This window comes from Caloenas nicobarica, chromosome 5 (assembly GCF_036013445.1).
Source record: "Caloenas nicobarica isolate bCalNic1 chromosome 5, bCalNic1.hap1, whole genome shotgun sequence".
NCBI lineage: Eukaryota > Metazoa > Chordata > Aves > Columbiformes > Columbidae > Caloenas > Caloenas nicobarica.
The window spans coordinates 64312423-64334442 of record NC_088249.1 but is presented as its reverse complement, the minus strand read 5'-3'; the positions used below and the strand labels follow the sequence as shown (position 1 = coordinate 64334442).

General features: G+C 42.5%; 1 protein-coding gene across 3 annotated transcripts in view; it reads left to right on the top strand.

Annotated features, from left to right (window-relative positions):
* The first annotated feature begins 385 nt into the window (after positions 1-385).
* The window catches only part of NELL1 (neural EGFL like 1), a 275832-nt gene continuing 254197 nt past the window's right edge, over positions 386-22020 (top strand). For all 3 annotated transcript variants that reach the window (XM_065635366.1, XM_065635365.1, XM_065635364.1), the window contains exons 1-2: positions 386-464; positions 4632-4760. In XM_065635366.1, coding sequence (XP_065491438.1) covers positions 416-464; positions 4632-4760 — 178 coding nt within the window. In that variant the 5' untranslated portion in view covers positions 386-415. The remainder of the gene's footprint in view (positions 465-4631; positions 4761-22020) is intronic.

Below are 22020 nucleotides of genomic sequence, written 5' to 3'. Positions count from 1 at the left end.
TCCCCTGCGGAGCTGGGTGATCGCACCAGCGGCTGCGGAACCTGCCCCGCAGCGGGGACCGCTGGTCCCCGGGGAATTCGTCTTTTGCGGGGAGAAGGGTCGGGGCCGCCCCCCACCTGAACCGTTTGGGAGACGGGGCGGGCGCTGCGCTCTCCCTGCGCCGCGGGCCGCTCGGTGGCCGTGACCGGGCGGCGGCGCTGGCGAGGCCCGGGGGGGGCCGCGCGTCACGGCGGGGGGCGGGCGGGGAGCCCCCGCTGCGGGGGCGTCGGGGCCGCGCCTGGGCAGCGGGCGGAGCCGCCGCCGCCTGCCGGAGCCGCTCCGCGCGTCGGAGGCTGCGCTGGGCTCCGCTGGGCTCGGCGCGGCTCCGCAGCAGCTGCCGGGGAGGGAGGCGGGCGCCGCCGCCCTGGCCGCGCCGATGGGTCTCCTCCTGCTCCTCTGGGCGTGTGCGGCCGCCGCCGGGGCAGGTGAGGGGCCGGTGTCCGCTCCTGCCGCCTCCCCGCGCGGGGGGAAAGCGAGGGCTGGGGCCGCCGCCCGGCGTGCGTTGGTGGCGGGCGGAAACTTCGCGGGGCGGCGGCGGCGGGTTGTGCCCGCTGCGGGGAGCGGGTGGAGCGGGGAGGCACTCCGGTGGGGCTGGGCATCCCTCGCTGCGCGGGTCTCCGCGGGGGCGCAGCCTGCATGTCCCCAGCGGGGACCCCCGGGGGACGAGCGAGGGAAAGTTTTCGGGAAGCGGCGTGTGCGCTGCGCCCCGCGGGGACGGGGCGCGGGTGGAGCGGGGTGGCCGCGCCGGGGTCCGGCCGGGCGCTGCGCGGTGCTGCCCGCGGTAGCGGGGAAGCCGCGTTACCGGCTGCGAGCGCGTTATTCCTGCCGGTGCTGTGCCCGCCGCCTTATTTCTGCGGCGTTGCGCGACCTAAGTAGCGTTTCTTGTTCCTTGTGGAGGCTTTGTTCTCTGTCCTCTTGCCCCGGGTAACGCTCTGCCTTGGTGGAGCTCATGAGGGGGGACGTTTCTCGATGGTGCTCGTAGCTATTCTCAGGGGAATTACGCAGCACAATTATCAGAAGTGCAAAGGATTCCATGTTTTAAAATTACAATTATGGTAATTATTACCTCCTCAAAATCTGCACATCTTGAGAGGCGTGACATAAAAATAGCTGGAGGAAAATACTGCTTGTCCATTTCGTAGTGGTGTTACTACTAATATTGCACACAGAAATGCTGGAAATGGTCAGTAGGACCCAAAACTCCACTACCTGGAATTGCGAAGCCACTTGGAAAGTTCTTTGTGTGCAACAATTGCCGCTGAAGCTGTGAAAGAGCAAAATGCCTCTGCCAGAGCCTACTCTTTACCATTTGAATGATTGCACATGGGTACGTGGGAATGACTTGGTTGTGTCGAGTGTGCTTTTGCTTGAAGTTTTTTCCCATCCCCAAATAGCACGTTGCACATGTTGAGGAAATTATAACTGTGCTGCATTCGTTGTATAGCTGCACGTTAGCTAGATGGAGTGTGACATGGTTGCTGGTGCTGGGGTGTAGGTGATAAAGGCGTAAGCAGAGAATACAAGCTGTCAGAACTGTAAGGCAGAATTAATTTCTTTTTAGGGATTTCCTGGTGACATCATTCATAATTATATTGCTTAATCCTCTAATCTGCTGTAGTGCCTTCAGTTCACATTGGGCCAAATCCACCAAGTCCCGAGATGATTTCTATTCCCACCCACCTGACTGAACCATTTGGAGTTTTGCTTGTGTAAGCCACTGATTTAAGGGGAATGGCCCAATTACTTTAAATAGGAATTAAAAGCAACATCAGTCAGAATCGGGCCCAAGCTTTGCACTGTTCTCCAGTGAGAGCAGGTGGGTTGATGGTTAATTTTTACTTCAGAAAGAAATGCTCTTTCCAGCTTCTCATTCCACTGAAGAGAGACAGCGTAAAATACTACATGCAAGTGCGGTTGATATGCCTGTGGTATCTTTCTGATAGACTGTGAGAGACCACAAGGGAAAAGGAAACTTGGTTATCATACCAAAGCTGCTGATTTGTTGTTTATTAATTATTAACCAGGCTTTTGAGTGCCTGCTGCAGTTCCAAGAGACAGCACAGGAGAAGGACTAGGTATTTAATGCAGTGTATGCTCTTGCTAAACAGTTGCTGTGACATTAGAAATAGTCTCTGGTTTTGAAAGCATTTTAAAAGCTGGAAGGGGGCACACTGAAGTTGTCACACAAGATCCTTCACTGGCATAAATCGAAGCCTGTGGAGCTGCGGTGATCTATACATGTTGAGCCTTGGGTGTTCAGGCTGGAATAAACAGCTTTAATAGAGCAGTGGAGCTACTGTGATTTATGGGAGTGCCTATACTTGCTAGATGTGGTTTCCGTCCTCATCCTGTTGATGTCTGTGGCCGAGCTTTCACTGACTTTTATGGGGTCAGGACTTGCCTTACTGGACATAGTTTGTCCTTTGAGTTGAGCAAATTTTAGTCCCTACTTGACCTTCCTTCATATTAGTAGGTTTTTGCTGATCTGAATAGATCTAACCTCTTTCAAACGAGGAACAGCATCACCGTTCTTGGCAGAGACAGCAGATACTATCTTTTCTAATAGATAAGTTCACACAATTTACACTGTGCTGCTTTTCATTTGAATAAAAACCTTAGAAGAAATAATAAGTCCTCCTGTTTTTCTTCCAAAGCAACTTTTGCTTTTATTTGTGCTTTTATTTTGGTTTTGTTTGTTTGTTTTGGGTTTTTTTTCCCCCAGAAAGGCCTCTCCCTATATATATATGTGTGTGTGTGTGTTTGCGTCTGTAGTTTGTAGGTTGCAGCCCCTGCACTGGAAGAGTTGCTGTGGCTGGGAATTAAGAGGTAGATAAATTCTCTCCTGTTGATCAGCTGGTCCGTCAGTGTGCACAGCATCTGTTGTGGTCCTTCAGTGCATGAGTGTCTAGGGCAGGTGAAGTCAAAGATGGTACTAAAAGCTTGATGCTGCTGCTGATTATCTGGGAAGTTTTTACTTTTGAAGAAGTTTATCTGGGTTTATATTCTGTAATGTTAATTTTCTACAAAAAGGTGTTTATGCCCACATCCTTATGAAGGCATTATACGTGTATTCACTTGGATATGTCAGCACTCTTTGAGCTTTAGTTCTGCCAAGTGCCTCTAGATCTTAATTATCATTGTAGGGCAAGGTTGCTAGAGACCTCCTAAAGTTGTCTTTTCAATATTTTTTTACTACTCTGCCCCTTATGAAATAGCATCCTCTGCATTAGCACAGCGCATTATTCCAACAAGTTTTAATACTTGAGTAAAGGAAAGGCAAAAGTGCTGTGGTACAGATGATTTATGAATAGAATGTGTAACTTCTTGTTCATTCTGTACACCTTGGTAATTTCTTTGAGCTTCTCCAAGAATAAAACTAGAATATTTGCTGCTTAACTGATCCAGAAGCACAGTCCTGGAATAGCAAATGAATCAATTTAGATCTGAACGTGAAGCCCACTCAGTGGAAATCAGTCTGGATGTGCTTTACAGGTCATGTCCTTGTTCCATGGAAGTTAGTGGGACTTTTAGCATTGACTTCAGCTCTGTCAGGATTTCATTCTTGGAGCCTGTTAGTGAAAAATTTCATTAGGAAGGTGCTTGCATCCCACAGGAGATATTTGACCTGTATCTCGGGCACAGATCTCATGCCACCCTTATTGCTGTGTTGAGAGAGACGTGGTGGTCAGGCTGGTCTCTTCCCATCGTCATCCCTAGAGAATGGAGATACGTTTAATGAACTTGGCGCGCCATAACCATCGAGTTGCCCTGAACTTTTGAACAGAACAACTTCAAACTGCTAGAGTGTGTGTCTTTCTTGTCAATCCCATGAAGTCCCTACTACTTCAAGGAGTGCCCAGTCTTTTCCCGGGCATAAGCCGTTTCTAAATTTAGGTTTAGATTTGTGCTTCTCCAGCAGGTGCTACTGCTGGTTCAGGTGAATGAATGTCTGCTATTTGTCTGTAGGCTTTGGCACGCTGCACAGGCACCGACTGTGCTGAAATACGGAGGTGCGCTTCCAAAGAAAAATCCGTTTCATGAGTCACCCCAGGCTCTTAGGTTACCGGGTGGCATCCTTTGCCCTGCTACCGTATTTCCCCCGGGTCATTTTGACCAGTTGAGAAAACAGATTATGTTTAGACCAGGAGCTGTGGGGCCTGATCTGTTAGTCACAGCTAGGTGTGAAATGTGAGAGGAATTTTCAGTCCTCACGTCTCCCTGGAAATCGTGTAGCCAATAGATGAATGCTGCAAATCTTTTTCATCTTTTTGCATAGGTGGTTATGCTTTTATTTATTTATTACTCTGTAGCCTTACGAAGATACTGGATTAATGTATCAGTTTCAGAATGTTTTAACTTGTGTGTAGCAAGATCTGTGGAAAGGAAATAGTTCAATTGAAAGAAATGGGAAAGAATATCTTCTCTTTTCTGCAGCAGAGGTGCTGTCTTATAAGTAATTACTGTATACAATGTGTGAGTGTGAAGGTACTAGAAATGTCTGCACTAGATATTCTCCTCCCTTCTTTTCATTACCTGATTTGAAATAAAAATTGATCTAATGCTGTGTCTCTCTTTCTCTGTGCCTCCAACAGCTGTAGGATTTGGAATGGATCCTGACTTACAAATTGATGTAATCACAGAACTGGATCTTGTGAATACAACTCTTGGGGTAACACAAGTGTTGGGACTACACAATGCCAGCAAAGCGTTTTTATTCCAAGGTAAGATGAGCATCCTCGTTTCTCTCATCTCACTTCTGCTTGCAAGAGCTCATAAGAGCTTTGGTGCCTAACTGGTTCCCTGTACTGCTGGTCTTACTTAACTGTTGCTTAATTTAATTTTTATGTTTTGGAAATAGTTACTTTCCTGAGATACATATGGCATTTTTTTTAGTGTGCCATCAGGCACTTGAGGTTAGAGATCTTTAGGGAAGTTTGTTTGGGTAGGTTTTCAACACTCCCCGATATTTATTTGTAACTAAATACATCAAAGCAGTTCCAGGGCGCGGTTGTATTCTTTTGTAGGTTGGGATTGTATACATGCAGAGACACAGCTGAAGCAGTGGAACTGTGAGAAAGTATTTGATGTGTTGACACTGATTGGTAACACGTAGCAAGTCTTCCATCAGCTTTGTCAAAACTGTTAAAGTGAGAAAATTGAACAGTATTGCATTTAACTGTCCAAGCTGAGTACCAGGTATAGAACAAGTCACTTGGATTTTTTTTTTTTCGTTCAGTATTCTAAGATAATGCTTGTGAAGTGTTTTAATTTTTTTATTTATATGTATTTTTTTTTAAGTGAGTGAAATTCTGGATCAATTAAGTTTTACCGTGGACTCAAGTAAGGTCCAGATTATGACACAATGTCCTACGGGCTGGAAGCACTGATTTATTACAATATGCTTATTAGGGAAGAAAGACATTTATATCAGTTGAGATTAACATGCACATCAAAGCACAGTTAGGAACATTTTTGTTGTGGAAACTTCCCATGTTTTTCCTTTACCGTGCTTTACTCTGTGTTGAAGTGTGCTTGGTAGTGTGTTTGATATCTGTCCTCTAGCTGTTTTTAGAAGCAAATTACTACAATCTCATTTAGCTTTAGTTCCGGATCTGCAACGCTAACCGACTTTAAGTAATAAGAGAAGCGGGTCCATAATCTTAGTTTGTTCTTTACCTGGCCAAGGCCAGTGTAGGAGCCAGAGCAGAGAGACTTCTGGAGACCTTCTCAGAATTTGTTAGTTGTATTTCCAATCTTTCGTGCTAAATTGAGTAGCATAGTTTTCACTTGTTCCTGGATTAATGTCCGTTAATTTATTGATTTAAAGTTACAAATTGTTTTTCTTCCGATACCCCAAATCCAGGTTTGTCTATTACGGACAAACAAATTCCTCGGAAGCCTGCATTGGCCTAAGTGACTTAAAATATTTTAGTATTTCCAATTGCTATTCTGTGCAGTTAGTCACAACCGCACTGATGAGCTGTGATGCTGAGTTTTAACATGCTGGTGGTCAAAGCTGCAGGGAAGAAGACCAAGATGTGTTTTTCAGTGCACCGATTGAAACCATTATTGAAACCATTTATACTGAAAGGAGCTTTGAAAGGCTAATGGTGAAGATGTTATGGATATTCAGTTATTTTTGCCTTGGGGGACCCCACCTATAGTTTACAAACTTGGAGAAGGCTAGCGTAAAAAAGGTAGAGCTTGTAAAGTTCAGACGAGCGGATAAATTGGAAGATGTTTGTGGGAAGCACTGAACAGAAATTCACTGTATGAAGTGGGTAAACAATTTGAAGTCTGTGGTTAGTTGTGTTTTTTTTTTTTTTTTTTTAATTCCCACAATAGAAGTTGTTCTTGCAAACGCGCGCAGGAATAGCCTTGTGCTTGGATATCACCTCTAGTATGAAACTTCTTGGAAGATGGCTCAGGAAGATTATTGTCTTTAGTTAAGCTCATCAGCCTTTGGGCTGGGAGAAGACTGGAGACCTTTGGTCTATTACTCTATCCTGAGAAAGGTCTGCGACGGGTCTTTTGCTGCTGCTGTCAGACAGGATGGAAATCCAAGGCTGCTTCATTGGCTGCTTCCCTACTTGTTCCTATCGGTTACTTGTTAAATGTCAGCAATGTGTCGGCAGCTGTACGGGTTTTACTAACAGAGGTGACTTACTTTCCAACTACAGTTTGGCTGTGTGCCAGGTCCTTTGGCTGGAACCAGGAGATACTCAAGTTTCGATTTTTATCTTGCCGTAGTGTAAAACCGATATAGGACTCGGGGCAATGAATGGGCAACTGCTATGTCTAACAGAGATTCAAGTAGCAAACGTGATGCTCCCAGAGGAGAGAAGAGACTGGAAGTTAGTGCTTAGTTTTAAAATTACTGTATCCTCCTGGACCAGCTCTCCCAGTCTCCGAGATGCAATCCTTTCAGCGAAGCCTTGCTTAGATGAGTTCTTACCGTGAGTAGTTGATGCACGCTGTGCCTCGCTGGGCAGGGACGGGAGGACCTTTGTCACCGTGCAGGCTCATTGCTGAGCATGGAGCCACCTTAGAAGACGGCTTCACTCATGTGCCTTCACCACTGAGGATTTCCTAGTTTAGGAAATGAGAAGAAGAGTTTGAGCACGTTCTTTGGTGTTCGGTTTCATAGGGACAGTTTTGCCCGTGCCTTTGGCAGTGTCCTCACAGCGACGTAACAGGGCTCTGAGCGTCCACAAAGGTTTCCCCGTGGATGGTTTTCTGTCTTGTAAGATGTATTTATGGCTTTACTAGAGCTGTTCAAACTGAGAATGTTCCTTTGTGTGCCTCTGGAAGTCTACATCTTTGAGGTAGAGAAATGGTAATTTTTCCCCAACTCAGACAGTTATGTGTGCTGCTGGAGTGAAAAAATGGATTGTTTCTCCTAAGTGAGATTCTTTTTCTGTGAATTAAACTCTTTGAAATTGAAAGGTTTTTAAATTTTGGGCATTATTTTGGTTGCATTTAGAGACCAAAAAAAGGAAGGAGCAAGGTGTTGGGAAGATATGCACAAAAGAAACTATTGTTTTTAATTAGATTTTTGATCAGCGATGTTAGCTCTCTTACAGCAAGTGACATACTGTTTGTTACAAAGTTTCTGGGGAATTATGGCATGATTTGATTTATCCCAGAGAAAATGTAGAAGGACTTTTTTTTTTTTTTTTTTTTTCCCCCCTGAAGAGTTAGCAATTTCAGTTCAAGACAACCTCAGTGAAGCCAGTTATGTATTCTGATTTTATGATAATATTGGTAGCAACAGCTGAAACTCAGATTTCTGTGGGCAGCGGCTTTACAGGCAAAGAAACAAATTCAGCTCGGTTGCAAATTGTGTGACAGCATGATAGAACCAAAGTGGGAACTGAGAGATGTGGGTTGCCTTTGGGCGAGCAAATCTGCTCCTAATTCAGAAAAGTGTAGAAACCTATAATTAAGTGTTGTTATCTGAGTGGTCCTGTTGGGCATGGACTTCGATTATTAGAGTATTTCAGCTGGATTTTTGATTGATCAGTTTTATTATTTGTGTGTTTCTGTTCCATTCTCTCTGAAACGGAGATGAGGGAACCTAAAAAGTGGTGTAAGCACTGACAGTGTGAATTAGATAAAATGTAGACATCTAACTCAGAATTCTGCAAACAGCCTGACTCTTCAGGTTCCCAACATTATGGTGTCTTAATTATTTACCTTTTATTTATTATTTATATTTATATAAATATATTTATATATTATTTATTTATTTATATACGAGCGGGGTAAATAGGCTTTGTGTCCAGATGGGTTGTTTTAGCACAAAGAGACAAAGGAGGGCGAATGGATTCTTGGCTAGAGTGCATTCAAGATCCTGGTGTCTGACCTCACATCTCCTCACCTCCAACCAAGAGTCCAAAGAATTCAAGGAAACAGTTCTGGGGGCGGGTAGGTAATGTACCTCAGAGAAGTGTATCATCCACCTAATGCATTACAATAACATCTTACAAACGTTGCATCTGTAAATGGTATCTTACAAACGTGACAAAATTATACTGAAATTCCTAGAATGGGTTTATAATACAAACTTTTAGTACATTAAGAAACACCGAGCCATGTCTTGCTTAGTGCAGCTCAGTCCTGTTCTATTTCAGATGGCAGGGAAGCAGGGCTTGTTTTGGCCCTGTAAGTGGAAAGCTCAGCAGGATCTTGAGTCCTGTGGCAGAGAAAGGCTTTCACTACAAATAAGGCAAGAGGAGGTGCTAACGGGCTGTCCGGTTTTTAGCTACACTGAGCCCAATGTTTAGCCTAGCTGTTACATTCTCTGATTACCTTAACCAGTCTGACTTTTATTCTGTGCTCAGTTCTTGTTGGGGAAGTAAAATTTTATACCTTTTACAACCTGTCAGCCATGCCCATTTCTTTTTAATTCCTCTTATCTCAAAATCTCTTTTGAACTAACAGAGGCTTGAAGCCTTTACTTATAAAGCAGTTCCCCCAATAAGTTTATAAATGTTTTGCTGCTTCTTTTCCTAGCAATCTGGCAGTATTTTTCAACTTAATCTTTGAATTAGGAATGGCCTTTTATAATGGATAGCATGCAGGAAAATAAACCAGCAAGTACTTTTAAAAGTCTATTTATATGTAGTCCCTTCTTCCTTGACTGTTCCTTTACTTGCATTAAGCAACCACTGGATTTATAAGTGAAACGCCTGCCCTGCAGCACAGAGTTCGGTCCTTCTTCCCAGTTCGTACCAGTGACTGCCGAGTTCTTTTCTGCACAGTCGTAGCTCCAACAGGAGATGTGAAAGAATAGTGAGTATCTTAAAGCACAAAGAAAGGCAACGATTTTGTGAGAAAAGAGTGAATCTTGTTGAGTTCCTGAAACAAAAGAGCTGTCCTGCTTCAGGGCAGAAGAGAGAGCAAAGCTGCGGTCCCAAGGGAGGTAGAGGTGCCTTCCAGCAGGCTCACTTGAGCTTCTAGATGATGTGCATCCCTCTTTCTTGGTGTTTCCTCTCAGTGTGTTATGAATCCTGGTTTGGTGTGTTTTTTTTTTTTTTTGACACCTTCCTCCTTGACTTGCTAATTCCTCGCTTACAGAGCAGAGGTGTTTCCAGATCCCGCTCTAGAAGTCTGAGTCCTAAAAGCCAGCTTTTGCAGTACAAAGTCTAAGGGGTTTGATGTTGTTGTCAGGACTGGCCACATACCCTTTATATCAGGAACTTTAAGTGCGCTTCTGCTGGGGTGGTCTTCAGGATACACTTTTTACACCCTGGCTGTGGGGCAGCAGCTCAGCACCGAGGTGCGCTCAGTAAATGCAAAGGGTGAGTCGGCCGCGGCCTTCGAACATCTTCTCACCCCGGGTCTTGGTGACCTGTGTGCAACAGCTGAGGTTTTAATCCACTTCAAGTGTTAAAGCTCGGCGTAATGTGCGAGGTGTGCGAGCCGCAGAGCCGAACGCGAGGCGGCAGGTAAGGACTGGAGGAGGAAACTTGCAATTACCCTTCTTGGGGTGGACAGCAGGGAGGTCTGCGGTGAGTAGCAGAGATAAACTTTGATTTTGAGAGTTCCAGGCGTCGGTCCCTCTTAACATGAGATAACACAATGAGAGTCATTGCCTTCTGTGTGATCTCTCCTGGTATGTTTATAGCAAATGTTAAGTATAAGCAGTATTGTTTTTACAGAGCACAGGTCTCACTGTAGCAGAAAAATTGGGAAGGCGCAACATGGGTGGCTCGAAATCTTTGTGCTACCTTCAGCTGTCGTAAAACAGGGTAGCTCTAGTACGTTTTCCATGCCCTGTGGTATCCAAATACCCCGTTTTGGTGGGAGGTTTAGGGGTGGCAGCGGAGCAGAACCTGTGGGCACACCGGGGTGCCGGCGTCCCGCTCTGCCACGCGCTTGGCAAAGCAGGCGATGACCCTTGCGCTCTTGGAAATAAAAGGAACATTTATTATTATTATTTTTTTTAATTTATTTTTTACTAAATATTGCCCACCGCCCTCCTGGGCTGGCAGCTGAGCGCCTGCACAGCCGCTCACTTGCTGCTTTTTTCCAGGCTGATTAGGTTTTTTTTTTCCCTTTTAAAATACGCTTTTCCTGAGGCGTCAGCAGGCTGGCGGTTGGAACCGGCCGGAACCGGCCGCGTCCGGCATGAGGCAGCTCCCGCCTCTCCTCACGGAGGTGCCAAAACAGGTGTCTCTTCATGGAAGCTCTGCAGGCTCCTCAAACTTGTGAACTTTATTATTATTATTATTTTTAAAGAGAGATTTTTCCCTGTTACCTGCCGAGTGGTGCAGGTCTGCGCCAGTTTCCACAAGGGTGAGGTAAATTTGGGGTTTTGCCCCATGTTGCCTGTGGGGCACCAGTAAAGTGTCTGTGATGCGTGCTAATTTTTAACAAGTGTTTTTGGAGGATACAACTTGGATAATGTGCTTTTTTTGGTTAGTGATTTAGAACCTTATTTCTGCTGTGCTTGGGTGGCTCATCTGTAAGGTTGAAGTCCTAATGCCCTTTTCTCTAACAACAGTGGTGTGAAAAGAATTCATGAATTTTTGTAGAGGTCTCAGATACCGTTCTGGAATAATTAACTTGGTCATGGTCTGTTCTGTCTTCAGAGGAGGATTCGAATAGGGCAGATTTACTGTTCAGGGTGAGCCTCGAACAATAAAAATAAAGCAAAAGTTCAGATCCTTGTTTGTTAAATAAGTATTTTTTGCTCTTTGTTCTTTACTTTGTGCACTGACTGAGACAGGGCCCTTTGGAAAGCTGGTGTGAGAAAGATGTTGGAACCTGGAGGGTCGAGCAAGGTTTTCCTGTGAGACTTTAACCATAACATCCATCTAACATTTTTTTTTAAAAATATAAGTAATGTTTTAATTTGTTTTGTATACACAATGTCATATATGTTTTTTGGCAATGAAATCATTAGGCTAAGTGTGGTGTGTTGTGGGGTTTTTTTTGTTTATTTCATTTGTAAACCTGGCCATTTTCAGACCAGAGAAATGATCTGGAGTTGGAACACAATGAGCTAGGAGGGGATGAGGGAGATGAATAATCTCCAGTGGAGGAAATTAAAGATCACTTGAGACATAATTATTGAACAATGCTTTGAGGCTCTAAAGATACATAAACTACTGTTAACTTTGTCAGTTCCCAGAAGTGGGTTTTAAAATACTCATATATACCCATCCAGTGTTGGCTGTTTTCACTCCTGTTTAATAGTTGAATTATGTTGGAAACCTGTCTAGGAGTAAAATTTATCCAGCATATTGATATGAAGGTATAAACTGTAAGTCCTCGCAGAGCTTCTTGTTCCATATTCTTTTGTTAAAACACCACTACTCCACCCAAAGTATAGACTAAAATAGAAACCTACTCATATTAAATGACAGTGACCAATTTCTACTTTTCTTTTTTTTCCATCCTGAATGTTGACATGCGGCCTTCTGTTACTTGACATTTTTTGGGTTTCCCATCATGTCTGTAATGATCAGGAAAGGATTCAGAGCACACGTTGCTTCTGTCCTTGGCAGTTATTTTTACTTTCCTGGGAGACAATAATTGTGCTGCTTGTCTGTCTTCATTGCCACGGTGGTAAGTACAGAGGGGAAGAGGGATAAGCACTTCAGTATTCCTGTAGTATGCTGAAAGCCTCAAATGCTTTTGGCAACCTGTTGACAAAGTCCTGTAATGAAGATGAGCAGAAATAAAATAAAAGGTCTCTGCTCTTCAGTGGGCAGAGGGGGATGCAGAAATTAGTTTCTGATACTGGCAGTAAGCATAGCTTGCTTCCACACCGCATAAGCATCTTGGTCCTTACAATGAAAGTAAATCAATTTAGATAAAAGAATAACAGTTTGAGTTTCTTGTATCTTCATCAGAACAGAAAGGCAACAAGAATTGTCTTTTTTCCTGCAGAGGATTTTGGCTAACTGGTGCTCTTAAGTCATATCATACTGCATGTAATCAGGTTTTATTAGCTGCTTCTTCAGCAAACGAGTATTGAACTGGAGTAAGAACATAATTCTATAGTATCTTATCAAACGGGACATGGGCTAGTCAGAGTTTTGGCGAAGCAGAACCAGTACTTGAGTTGTGCTGCCCTGAGGTGAGTCCCTGCACAGCGCTGACCGTCTCTGGGTGCGGAACCCTGCCCAAGTTCAGGTCAAGTCCCGGCACCTGACCCCGCAGGTCTGGGTCACTGGACAGATTCTGGGGCAAAAGAGAGCAGAATCGGGGCGTTACTTGGCGCTGCTGAGTTAAAACTGCTTGAAACGCAGCGGGAGGGAAAAGCAATGCTGAAGAATTGAGTTCTCACTCTAGGCAATGAATCAAAGTGGCCCATTATAGTTGGTTTTGACCCCAAGAGGGATCTCTTAATTTTCAAAACCGTTTTAGTAGAAATGTGTTAATATCCATTTGATAAGAATATTTACATTCATCCTACTTGATTATATTACTTCTAAACAGAGCTGCATCTTCTGTCTGAAAAGAAGTGGTGTTATTTGAAATTACTATCACACAAATTTAAACATCTACAATGGTTTTTTTTTTAAAGATTTTGTATCTTTAAAAAGTACACAAAGGCAGATATAATCAGACCCAATGCAAGAGCCAGGCATGGACCATTTCCTGTGGTGAAAAACCCCGCTGGCTTGAACTACCTATCAAGAATAAAAATTAGATGCTACTTGAGGCCTCAACCCACTTCTGTGCCAAATTCTAGATTAATCTTGCTACCTGCAGTGTGGGTGTATAAATGACACGAGGGGGACATTTTTTCTCTTATTTTTCATTTTTGCCACATAAATGGTGTGAAGTAATCATGTCATGCTGTGCTGGTTCATGGCGTTATATCATGTGATTGCCTTTGCTTCTGTGGCCTTTTCAGTGATACAAAATGCAGAACATTGGATTTTTTTTTTTTTGATAGAATGGACAAAAAAATTGTTTTTGGCAGCTGATGTCCGCTAAACCATTCGTCTAAATCAGTAGTTACGTAGGTTGCATACCTGCTAAAAGAGCGAAGTTGGTTCTGTAATTCTGACAACAGGGATCTGTGAATCACTATTTTGGAGCAGTAAGTACTGTAGCTGAGCATTGGTGTTTTGGCTTCCTAAAAATCTTTTCTTGCAGGCCGTCCTCCCTCCTCGTGTGGTAACATTTCTTACATAGTTACAGCTGAGTTTCCTGTTGGTCCTCTGTGCTATAAATAGGGAAAAATACTATAGGATCTCTACAGCTGCACAGATTATTTTACCGAGTGTGTCCTCCCCTTGCACATAGGGGTGACTCCTACCTCCGAAGCCGAGTTTTCCATTTGGCATCAGTGGGAACAGACACCTCCTACAGCGGACAAATTTGTGTTCTAAAGCTTAGTTCTGTGTTGTGCCACCTCTTTTTTTTTTTTTTTTTTTTTTAAATTTTAATTTTTATTTTATCTTTTGTAAACTGGAAGGCAGCAAAGATGCTTGGAGAGCACAACATGTATAAAACTAGATCTCGGAGGTTAAATACTCGTTGCTTCTGTGATGAAAGACTATCCACAGATGGCATTCAGACCTGCCTCTGCTTTTCTCTCTTTGCTTTGGCTCATCATGCATAACAATGTCGAAATTTTAAAGCCTATTCTTGGGGACTGTGGAAAATAACAAAGCCAAGATGTGTGGGAGGAGAAGTGGGGTTTGTGCGTGTGTGTCATGATTTTTCTTGGTCTGCGGAGGTCTCTACGGATGTTCATCATGCTGCTTGGAAAATGAACCAGCACAGGCTTAAAACATGATATTTGCAGAATAATTTGGTAAATGCCAATGATTTGCAAGCCTTACGTACTGCGCTTTATCTCAAATCTTCCTTTTAAGGGAGTCTACTGAGAAGTTGTGGTAGGAGGACCCTGTGCAGTATTAGTTACAGTCATCGTATTAGGGCAATGGTGGGAGTTTACGTTTACTTCATTGTAATTAATTATGAAGCCAGAACAAAATTAAAGTTCTTTTTTGTAATATCATTACCCACACATTTAAAAGTCATGGTCCTCTGTGCTAGCCTTTTGTTCTCTGATGCTGGCAATGCTTTTAATGTTTTTTGATGTCTCGCGAGTACCAGCTTTGAGATTGGATATTCTGCCTTTCCAGCTTTATGCCATCCTAATTGTTTCAAAATGTAGTCATTAAAAAAAAAAGTCAACATTATTGCTGGTGTTATTGCTAATGGCAAGAAATGCAAAAAAGGGGGACACATGTGGCAGTTCTATTTAAATAAAAGCTTATTTTCAGAAACAAAGGCTTATGGAGCAAAAGGGAGTGCTTAGTACCCCAAGCACGTTTGCTGTTACGGATGAACCCACAGCAATGGATGCTATCAAAGTTGTCATATTTTATTCATGAGTTGTGGTATGCTTGGGTGAAATAAGAAAAGCAATGCTCCAAATCATAATTATGGTGTAAAAAGATAAAACAGTTATTATTGTGACATTTTTGAAAATTCTTCAATCCCTCAAATAATTTGTATAAAACTTGCAGGGAATGACTAAGTATGTTAGCTGTATTTATGATTCTTTGTTGGGGGACTGTGTGGAACACTTCACAAACAGAATTTGTACATATTTTGGGAGAGTATATAAATGTGTGCTTATGTGTGTTCCAAGAAACAAAGACAACTAGAATATTGAATATAAACATAATTGTAAAGAGGCTGACAGCAGAAATTATACTTCAGTAGAGAAAGGCTTTGACAAATGTATTATGCCTCATGTTATTATCATGCAGTTAATAAATAAAACAGACACCCAGGATTTAATTTGCTTTAGCAATAACATGGAAGTGATTTTTTCTGAGGGAAAGAAAACAGAAGGGAGAATTAGTTCATGAAACACATTTGTTTAATACTTCTACAAATTATATACAGAGAATAAAGAGAAAACATAAGATTTTTAGTAATAAATGAGCTAAACGCTTTAAAAGTAATTAAAAAACTATTTATTGTCAAGTCATTGGGAGTTTTTGAACCAGGAGAGCACTTCAGCACATGCTTACTTTGAACTTTACGGATAATTTCATTTCCTTTAGTTGGATTATTCATGTGATAAAAGGCTTTACTGGACTGGAAATTAAAACCTTTGTGTAGGTGTAGCCAGGTCTGTTGGCTGCCATAAGTAGCGTTAGGCATTGTAACCTCTCTGTGCAAGTGACAAACCTGAGTCAGAGTTTTCTGTTTTGCTGAAACTTTCCTGTTAATGAACTATTTAAAGCTAGTGTTTTGATTTACATGTATAAGAATACAGGTTTTCACTAGGGAGGCAAATTCTGATTTCTGTGTGGCCTTGCTGAAGTTAGACTGGGATTTTCAACAGAGTCAAAATGATTTAGGCATTCAGCTTCTCTCCTGCTTCAGCAGGATCTTGTACTTGTAATTTCTTTGAAAATCCAGGTTATGGATTACTTGTTGACAGTATCTGTCATATTCATGTTAAACTTAGGAATCCTAAAGCACTTCAGAAGTACTTGGTATTATTATTTATTTTTAATACTGTTGCCATAAAGTACGAGCAGCATTTATTATTACCTGTAAAAAAGAAGAGTGCTAAATGACAAATCAGAATTATTACATATTCCTTAAAAATGCAAATGGATCAGTCTCTGCATGCTCTATTGAAAAATCTCAAATTTTGTTTCTGGATTATGAACATGCTAAGGGTTATAGTGGGAGGAAATAAATCCAAACTACAATTAGTAGTTACTGGCTTCTATGTCTCATTTTTGGTTCTAGATGCTACTCACCTTCTGGTGCCATCTTAAGCTTCTTTTAAACAAATGCGTCTGGAGAACATGTTTTGTCAAGTTCAGTATATATTTTTTTTTAAAGTAACTTCTAATTTTGCGGGTATATGACTCTGAGCATACCTGAAAATGTTCTGTAGAAGAGGAGGAAAAAAAATGCTTAGCTTGTTTTTGCATGAAGCCACAACAGAAACAGTATTTTTGGGTGGCTCATTATTTTGCACAACAATAACATTTAATATACTCTCTTAAAATAGATCCCCGAAGCGGACAGTACTCCTGCAAAATGGACAACATATCAGTGACAATTCTTAGGAATTACTGCTTTTTCCCCGAAGTTACATACATCACTTCTGGCTGTGTTCAAACATGACAGTGTTGCTGGTGGTGTACATATTCTTTCTGTTAAAATGTTATTATTTTCCAAATTTGCAAACAGCAATCTTTAACGTTATAGTCACAGTCATGTGACTCTTTAGCTTGGAGGAGACTGAGGGGTGACCTCATCAATGTTTATAAATATATAAAGGGTGGGTGTCACGAGGATGGAGCCAGGCTCTTCTCGGTGACAACCAACAGTAAGACAAGGGGTAATGGGTTCAAGCTGGAACACAAGAGGTTCCACTTAAATTTGAGAAGAAACTTCTTCTCAGTGAGGGTGACGGAACACTGGAACAGGCTGCCCAGGGGGGTTGTGGATTCTCCTTCTCTGGAGACATTCAAAACCTGCCTGGACGCCTTCCTGTGTAACCTCACCTAGGTGTTCCTGCCCTGGCAGGCGGATTGGACTAGATGATCTTTCGAGGTCCCTTCCAATCCCTAACATTCTGTGATTCTGTGATTCTGTGATGTGATACTTTATCCAATATAGATAAACAGTGGAAAAGATGTTATAGTCAGTGACTCCTGAGCTAATTAACTAACAACACATGTAATTTGATTAACTTGCATAATTTAAGAGCAGATTATATGCTTTTAGTGGTAGTGTAACTTCAGGAAGGTTTCTACCACGCATTTAATTTAAGGGATCAACTGTTTGTAAGTAGTCTTGATGACAGCATGAGTCCCTTGAGGAAATGACAGAGCCTACTTGAGAAGGCGAGCCTGAGCTTGGTAGCCCCTTAAAGTATTTGAAACGTGTTAAAGTGGCTGCCTTGAGTAACAGGTGATGTGTGGCCTCAGCAAGGTGACCACCGGTGTTCTCAGCAGGGCTCTTGTTGCAAAGCCATTTGGCTTCCTCTGGTTTTGCTCCATCATGGCCAAGTGGTTTGAAGACGGTGTCAGTCCCGGAGCTGTGTGTGTGCCCAGTCCTGCTGCTCATCCTTCCGCTGCTGGAGAGGTGACTCCAGCGCTTTCCATGGCCATTCTGTCCATTTGGGTGGAAAAGTAGAGACCCTGGAGGTATGAAGCCCATATGCAGCAAAAGACAGGCAGTTTCTCAATGTAGGCTTTGCTACTTCTGCCACCATGCTTTCCCTGTCACCTAGGGCACGTTTTGCTGGCCGGGGCTTGAGAAACATGGGTGGCCACCTTCTCTCTTGGCACGTATTCGTTTCCATGTCTCGTGTGATATTCGCTGCTCTGTTTGTTCCAGAATACTCAATTTCCGTGGTTCAGTTTGAAATGCTGATAGAGCAAACAAAGGACTTAGACTCTCTGACAACTACTTAATTAACAGGAATGTGGTCATTCTAGCTAGTGCTTAAGTTGGGCCAATTTTCAAGAAGTGAAGAGTCCGACATTAATCCACTAAATCAACTAAATTATTGGTTGGGGAGAAACTGTGATTTGATAAGTAGTGTCTGTTTGATTTCTTTAATGACTCAAAATTCTGCTGTCCCTGGCATCTGGAGTTTCAGGATTGGGTTTGCAATAGCTTCCTGAAAGGAATGAAATATATATACAATTTTAAATGCTAGATTAATTTTGTTAGGAGAGACCTAGTTGTAAATTAGTTTACGAACATGTATATCAAAATGACAGCAATATATGAACGCTATTGCCAGGGTAGTTTTGCATCATGCAAAAGGAGAGTTTACATTGAGTTACTCTATTTTTTCCACCTTCTCTAGCAGAACTGCTTTTGCTGTATAGTCATGGGAACTTACCTTTGTAACATTAGCTATTCACCCTGGTAATTGCTCCATCCTCTAATTTAATGAAAACCCATTAAACCGAAACAATAATTAAAATGAGACATCATCTCTGTAGGAGGTTTGCATATTAAAATCACCAAGCATTTCACTGCAGATGGATCTTATTCTTAAGAAACAGTGTTTGAAGCAACATGTAAAAAGTGATTTATAATGAATAGTCATAATTTAGAAAGCTGTGCTGTTGAGCATGATTTCCTACTGTTTATTACTGACTGTGAGTGGAGCTAGCAAGGCAAAAGCATTTACAATGTCTTTTTGTACCAGTGAGAATACCTAGCAGCAGAGATGTGCTGGTGAGAAAACATCGTGCCTTCTTTAGTCTTCCCTAGTAGCACAGTCTTGAAGAGAAGGACTTCTTGGCAGTGAGATGACTGGAGAAGACCCCTGTGGATGGTGTCAACATCCTTCTATGAAACTTGGGATGTGTTTGTGACTTTTGTGGACTGAGGAGTGGTTTTAGAGGAGCAGGAAGGAATGGGCATCAATTAGTGGTAGTGTTTGGGGTTGTTAGGATTTTTTTGAGTAGTTCTTCGAAAGGTCATTTGTGGGACCAATGTGTGGAAAGGAGTCAGTGCACTGGATCCCATTTGGACTCAGGGACTTTGATGAAACACCTGCCTTCAGCGAGCAGAAGGGTTTTGTGACGCTGTCATGTGTTTTCATCCCGAGCAACTTTTAGAAACTGCCTACACTGAGAGTTGCTCGTTTTTGTTCCTCCTTCCACTCTTGGTTTCGTTTATGGAAAGCTGATGACTTAAAGTGGGGCACTATGTTTGCTGGGTGTTGTGTGTTTTTTTGTTGTGTGTTTTCTTTTTTTTTTTTTTCTAAATAGAGATTTCAGTTTTATTGCTTTTTGCCCATAGCAAGGTAAAAGCCAATATGCTGCAATATTCTATTCTTTAATTGCTGTAGCTGAAATCCAGATTCCCTGTTGTTGCCGGGTTAATTTCTACTTACTTGTCCAGAGTGACTGTGCAAAGGTTCTCCTGAAACAAACAGCTTTAAAATGATTGAAGGTACCAATAAAGCAATGTGTTCTGCAGTATGTCCCCTACCAAATTAAGGAAGTAAAAGGAAAAGGTATTCAAGCAGGCTGGTGAATGATGAAACATATCTGTTGCTTTAGAAAACATGAGTTGATTTAGAACTGAATCTTTTTCTCTAATGGAAGCATCTGTTAAAGAATAACAATTTCCCAGACAAATTGGAATTCAGTTTGTAAGAAGTTGTGCACATTTTTCGTGGCTTAAAAATCCACCCTAAATGGTCATATACTTCCCCTTGGACCACGGCTTGTTGACACTATCACCAAAATAAGTTTGGCAAGAATTTTGCCTATTTTCCTAGTGTAATTATTTTCTTTCTCTAACTTGCTTTGTCTGCTTCTGCATGATGATAATTTTTTTACACTGTTTCTAATGGAGCTGATGCCAGATTCTCCCTTTCTCTTATTTTGGGCCTCTCATATGTTCTGGGCTACAAGTGGCAAAAGCCCGAGGTTTGAATTTTCAGTTGCCAGAGCTGGTGATGCGTGGAGCAGTGGATCCATGCAAGATGATGTGACTTGAGTGCCTAAATCAGGTGGCTGCTGAGCCCCCGTGTAAGCGTAGCCCTGGGTGCTGGTTCCTCTGGTAGCTCCTTTTGGCTTGGTAGGGTTGTGCCGGTTGGGGGCTGAGTGGGCTCACATGGGACAAGGCAGCCAGGACAAGGCAAAGTGGTGTCCCTGGGAACAGGGGAGATGGTGTTGAACAGGGCAATGTGGGATGGCAGGGGCTACATGGGTTTGTGTTAAGGAAGTTTCTTTGCTCTGGGTATCCCAAAACAAAGTGTCAGACATGAATTCCAGAAGTTCCTCTAAAAGAAAGAATTCACTTGTTAGGCGCAGCGTGGGGAGTAGCTCAAGCTGGGTGGCTCCAGAAGAGGGACCCTAAATAAAGAAAACTCTGGGTAATTATACCCTTACAATCTAAGGTTCTCACCCCTTGTGTGTCAGTTTGGGCCAGTTGTAGAATTAGAGTCTGGAGTCTCCCTGTTGTTCACTGCATCCCTTAATTTTCATCAGCTGGGCCTTTTCTTATCTCTGTGGGTAGTTTGTCTTTCACTGACGAGATGGGTTGTCAGTTTAAGTCCTCCAGTTGCTGTTTTGCACCTGTGGCTGGGAAAAAAAAAAAGACGACCTTGTCAATAACCAAAACATTCTTCTTTTTTCTCAGCTGCTTTGGACACACTGTTCTGTTCCTTTACTTATCTCTAGGGATGCAGCTCGTGTTGACTATCGAAAGCTCCCTTCTCGCTTGAATTGACTCTTGATGCCCTTCTAGGCAGAAAGTTTTGAAAGTTCACAGTTTGTGACCTAAGCAAACTTAGTTACTGATGCTAAGTGAGTTATGCTCAACAAGTTCTATATGAGCGGTTTCTGAGCAAGCTCTGTAAGAAACAGTATACCAAATAGTTCAACAAGCTAAGGCAGTCTGTATTTCCTAACAGTTTGGGTGTCCTGACAAACTGCACCATTGCATTGGGTTTGGCACTTCTTCCTTGGGCCTGCGGCTTAAAAAAAAAAAAAAGGGATTAAAATCAAGCAACAAATGTGCTCTCCCTTTGACATAGATGTGTCTTCTGCTTCTCTGTTTTGCTGAAGAAAGTTGCCTTTACTTGATGCTATGATGTGATTTGTATCTGTTGTACTTTCAAATAACTGTGTATGCTTGCTTTTTTTGCTTGTTTTATTTTAGAAACACTCTGGTATGTTTAAAAAAAACCCCTCCAGACAGTCAATATTTCAAATTAAGAAAATATAATCACATAGAAGGGCATATGAAAGTCACATCTATGTATGTTTATTTATTTATTTTGCTGAGATTGCATTATCATTCAAGCATGAAGTAATGTTTCACTGAAGATTACTGTATAAACCTATATTGTTCTATATTATGTAGGAAATATGGCATTTCATTATGAGCAGACAGTTATTTTTATAGAGAGCATAAAAAGTATTTTCCCTTTCAGGCACCTGTGGTGAGGGGGTGTATGTATACTCAATTTTTCTTTTTTTTTTCCCGAAGTGTGAAAATCAACCTGAAAATAGAAAGCTCTTATTCTAAATGGATTGTATTCCCAGTTCATTTGTATGGTACTTTTTGTAGAAATCGAGCAGAATGCAAACAGCTGACGCAGCCGGCGATGGCGCAGCGTGAGGAGGGCACTGCCGGAGATGTGGGGGGCTGTCCCGTGGGGCAGGGGATCTGGGGTGATGCAGCACTGGCTGGGCCGTGTCCTTAGCGAGGCCTCATGCGGCTGCTTCCCAGAATTTGGACCCCAGGTTGTGAGCCCAGGGTTGCACTCAGCACCCCAGGGGGTTTTTCATCTCCATAATGCCGCGTCGTGTGCCCCCAGATCCTTGTGAGCATCTCTGGGCTCCTCACTTTGAGTTCCTTTGTAGGCTTTTGGGTTGTGTTTGGCATCTCACTGTGGAATTGCTGGGAAACTCCCCTTGTTGTAGTTACTGAGGTGGAGTTATGAAGAACAGCATTTGTGTAGACATTTTTGCATCTGCAAGTACATTT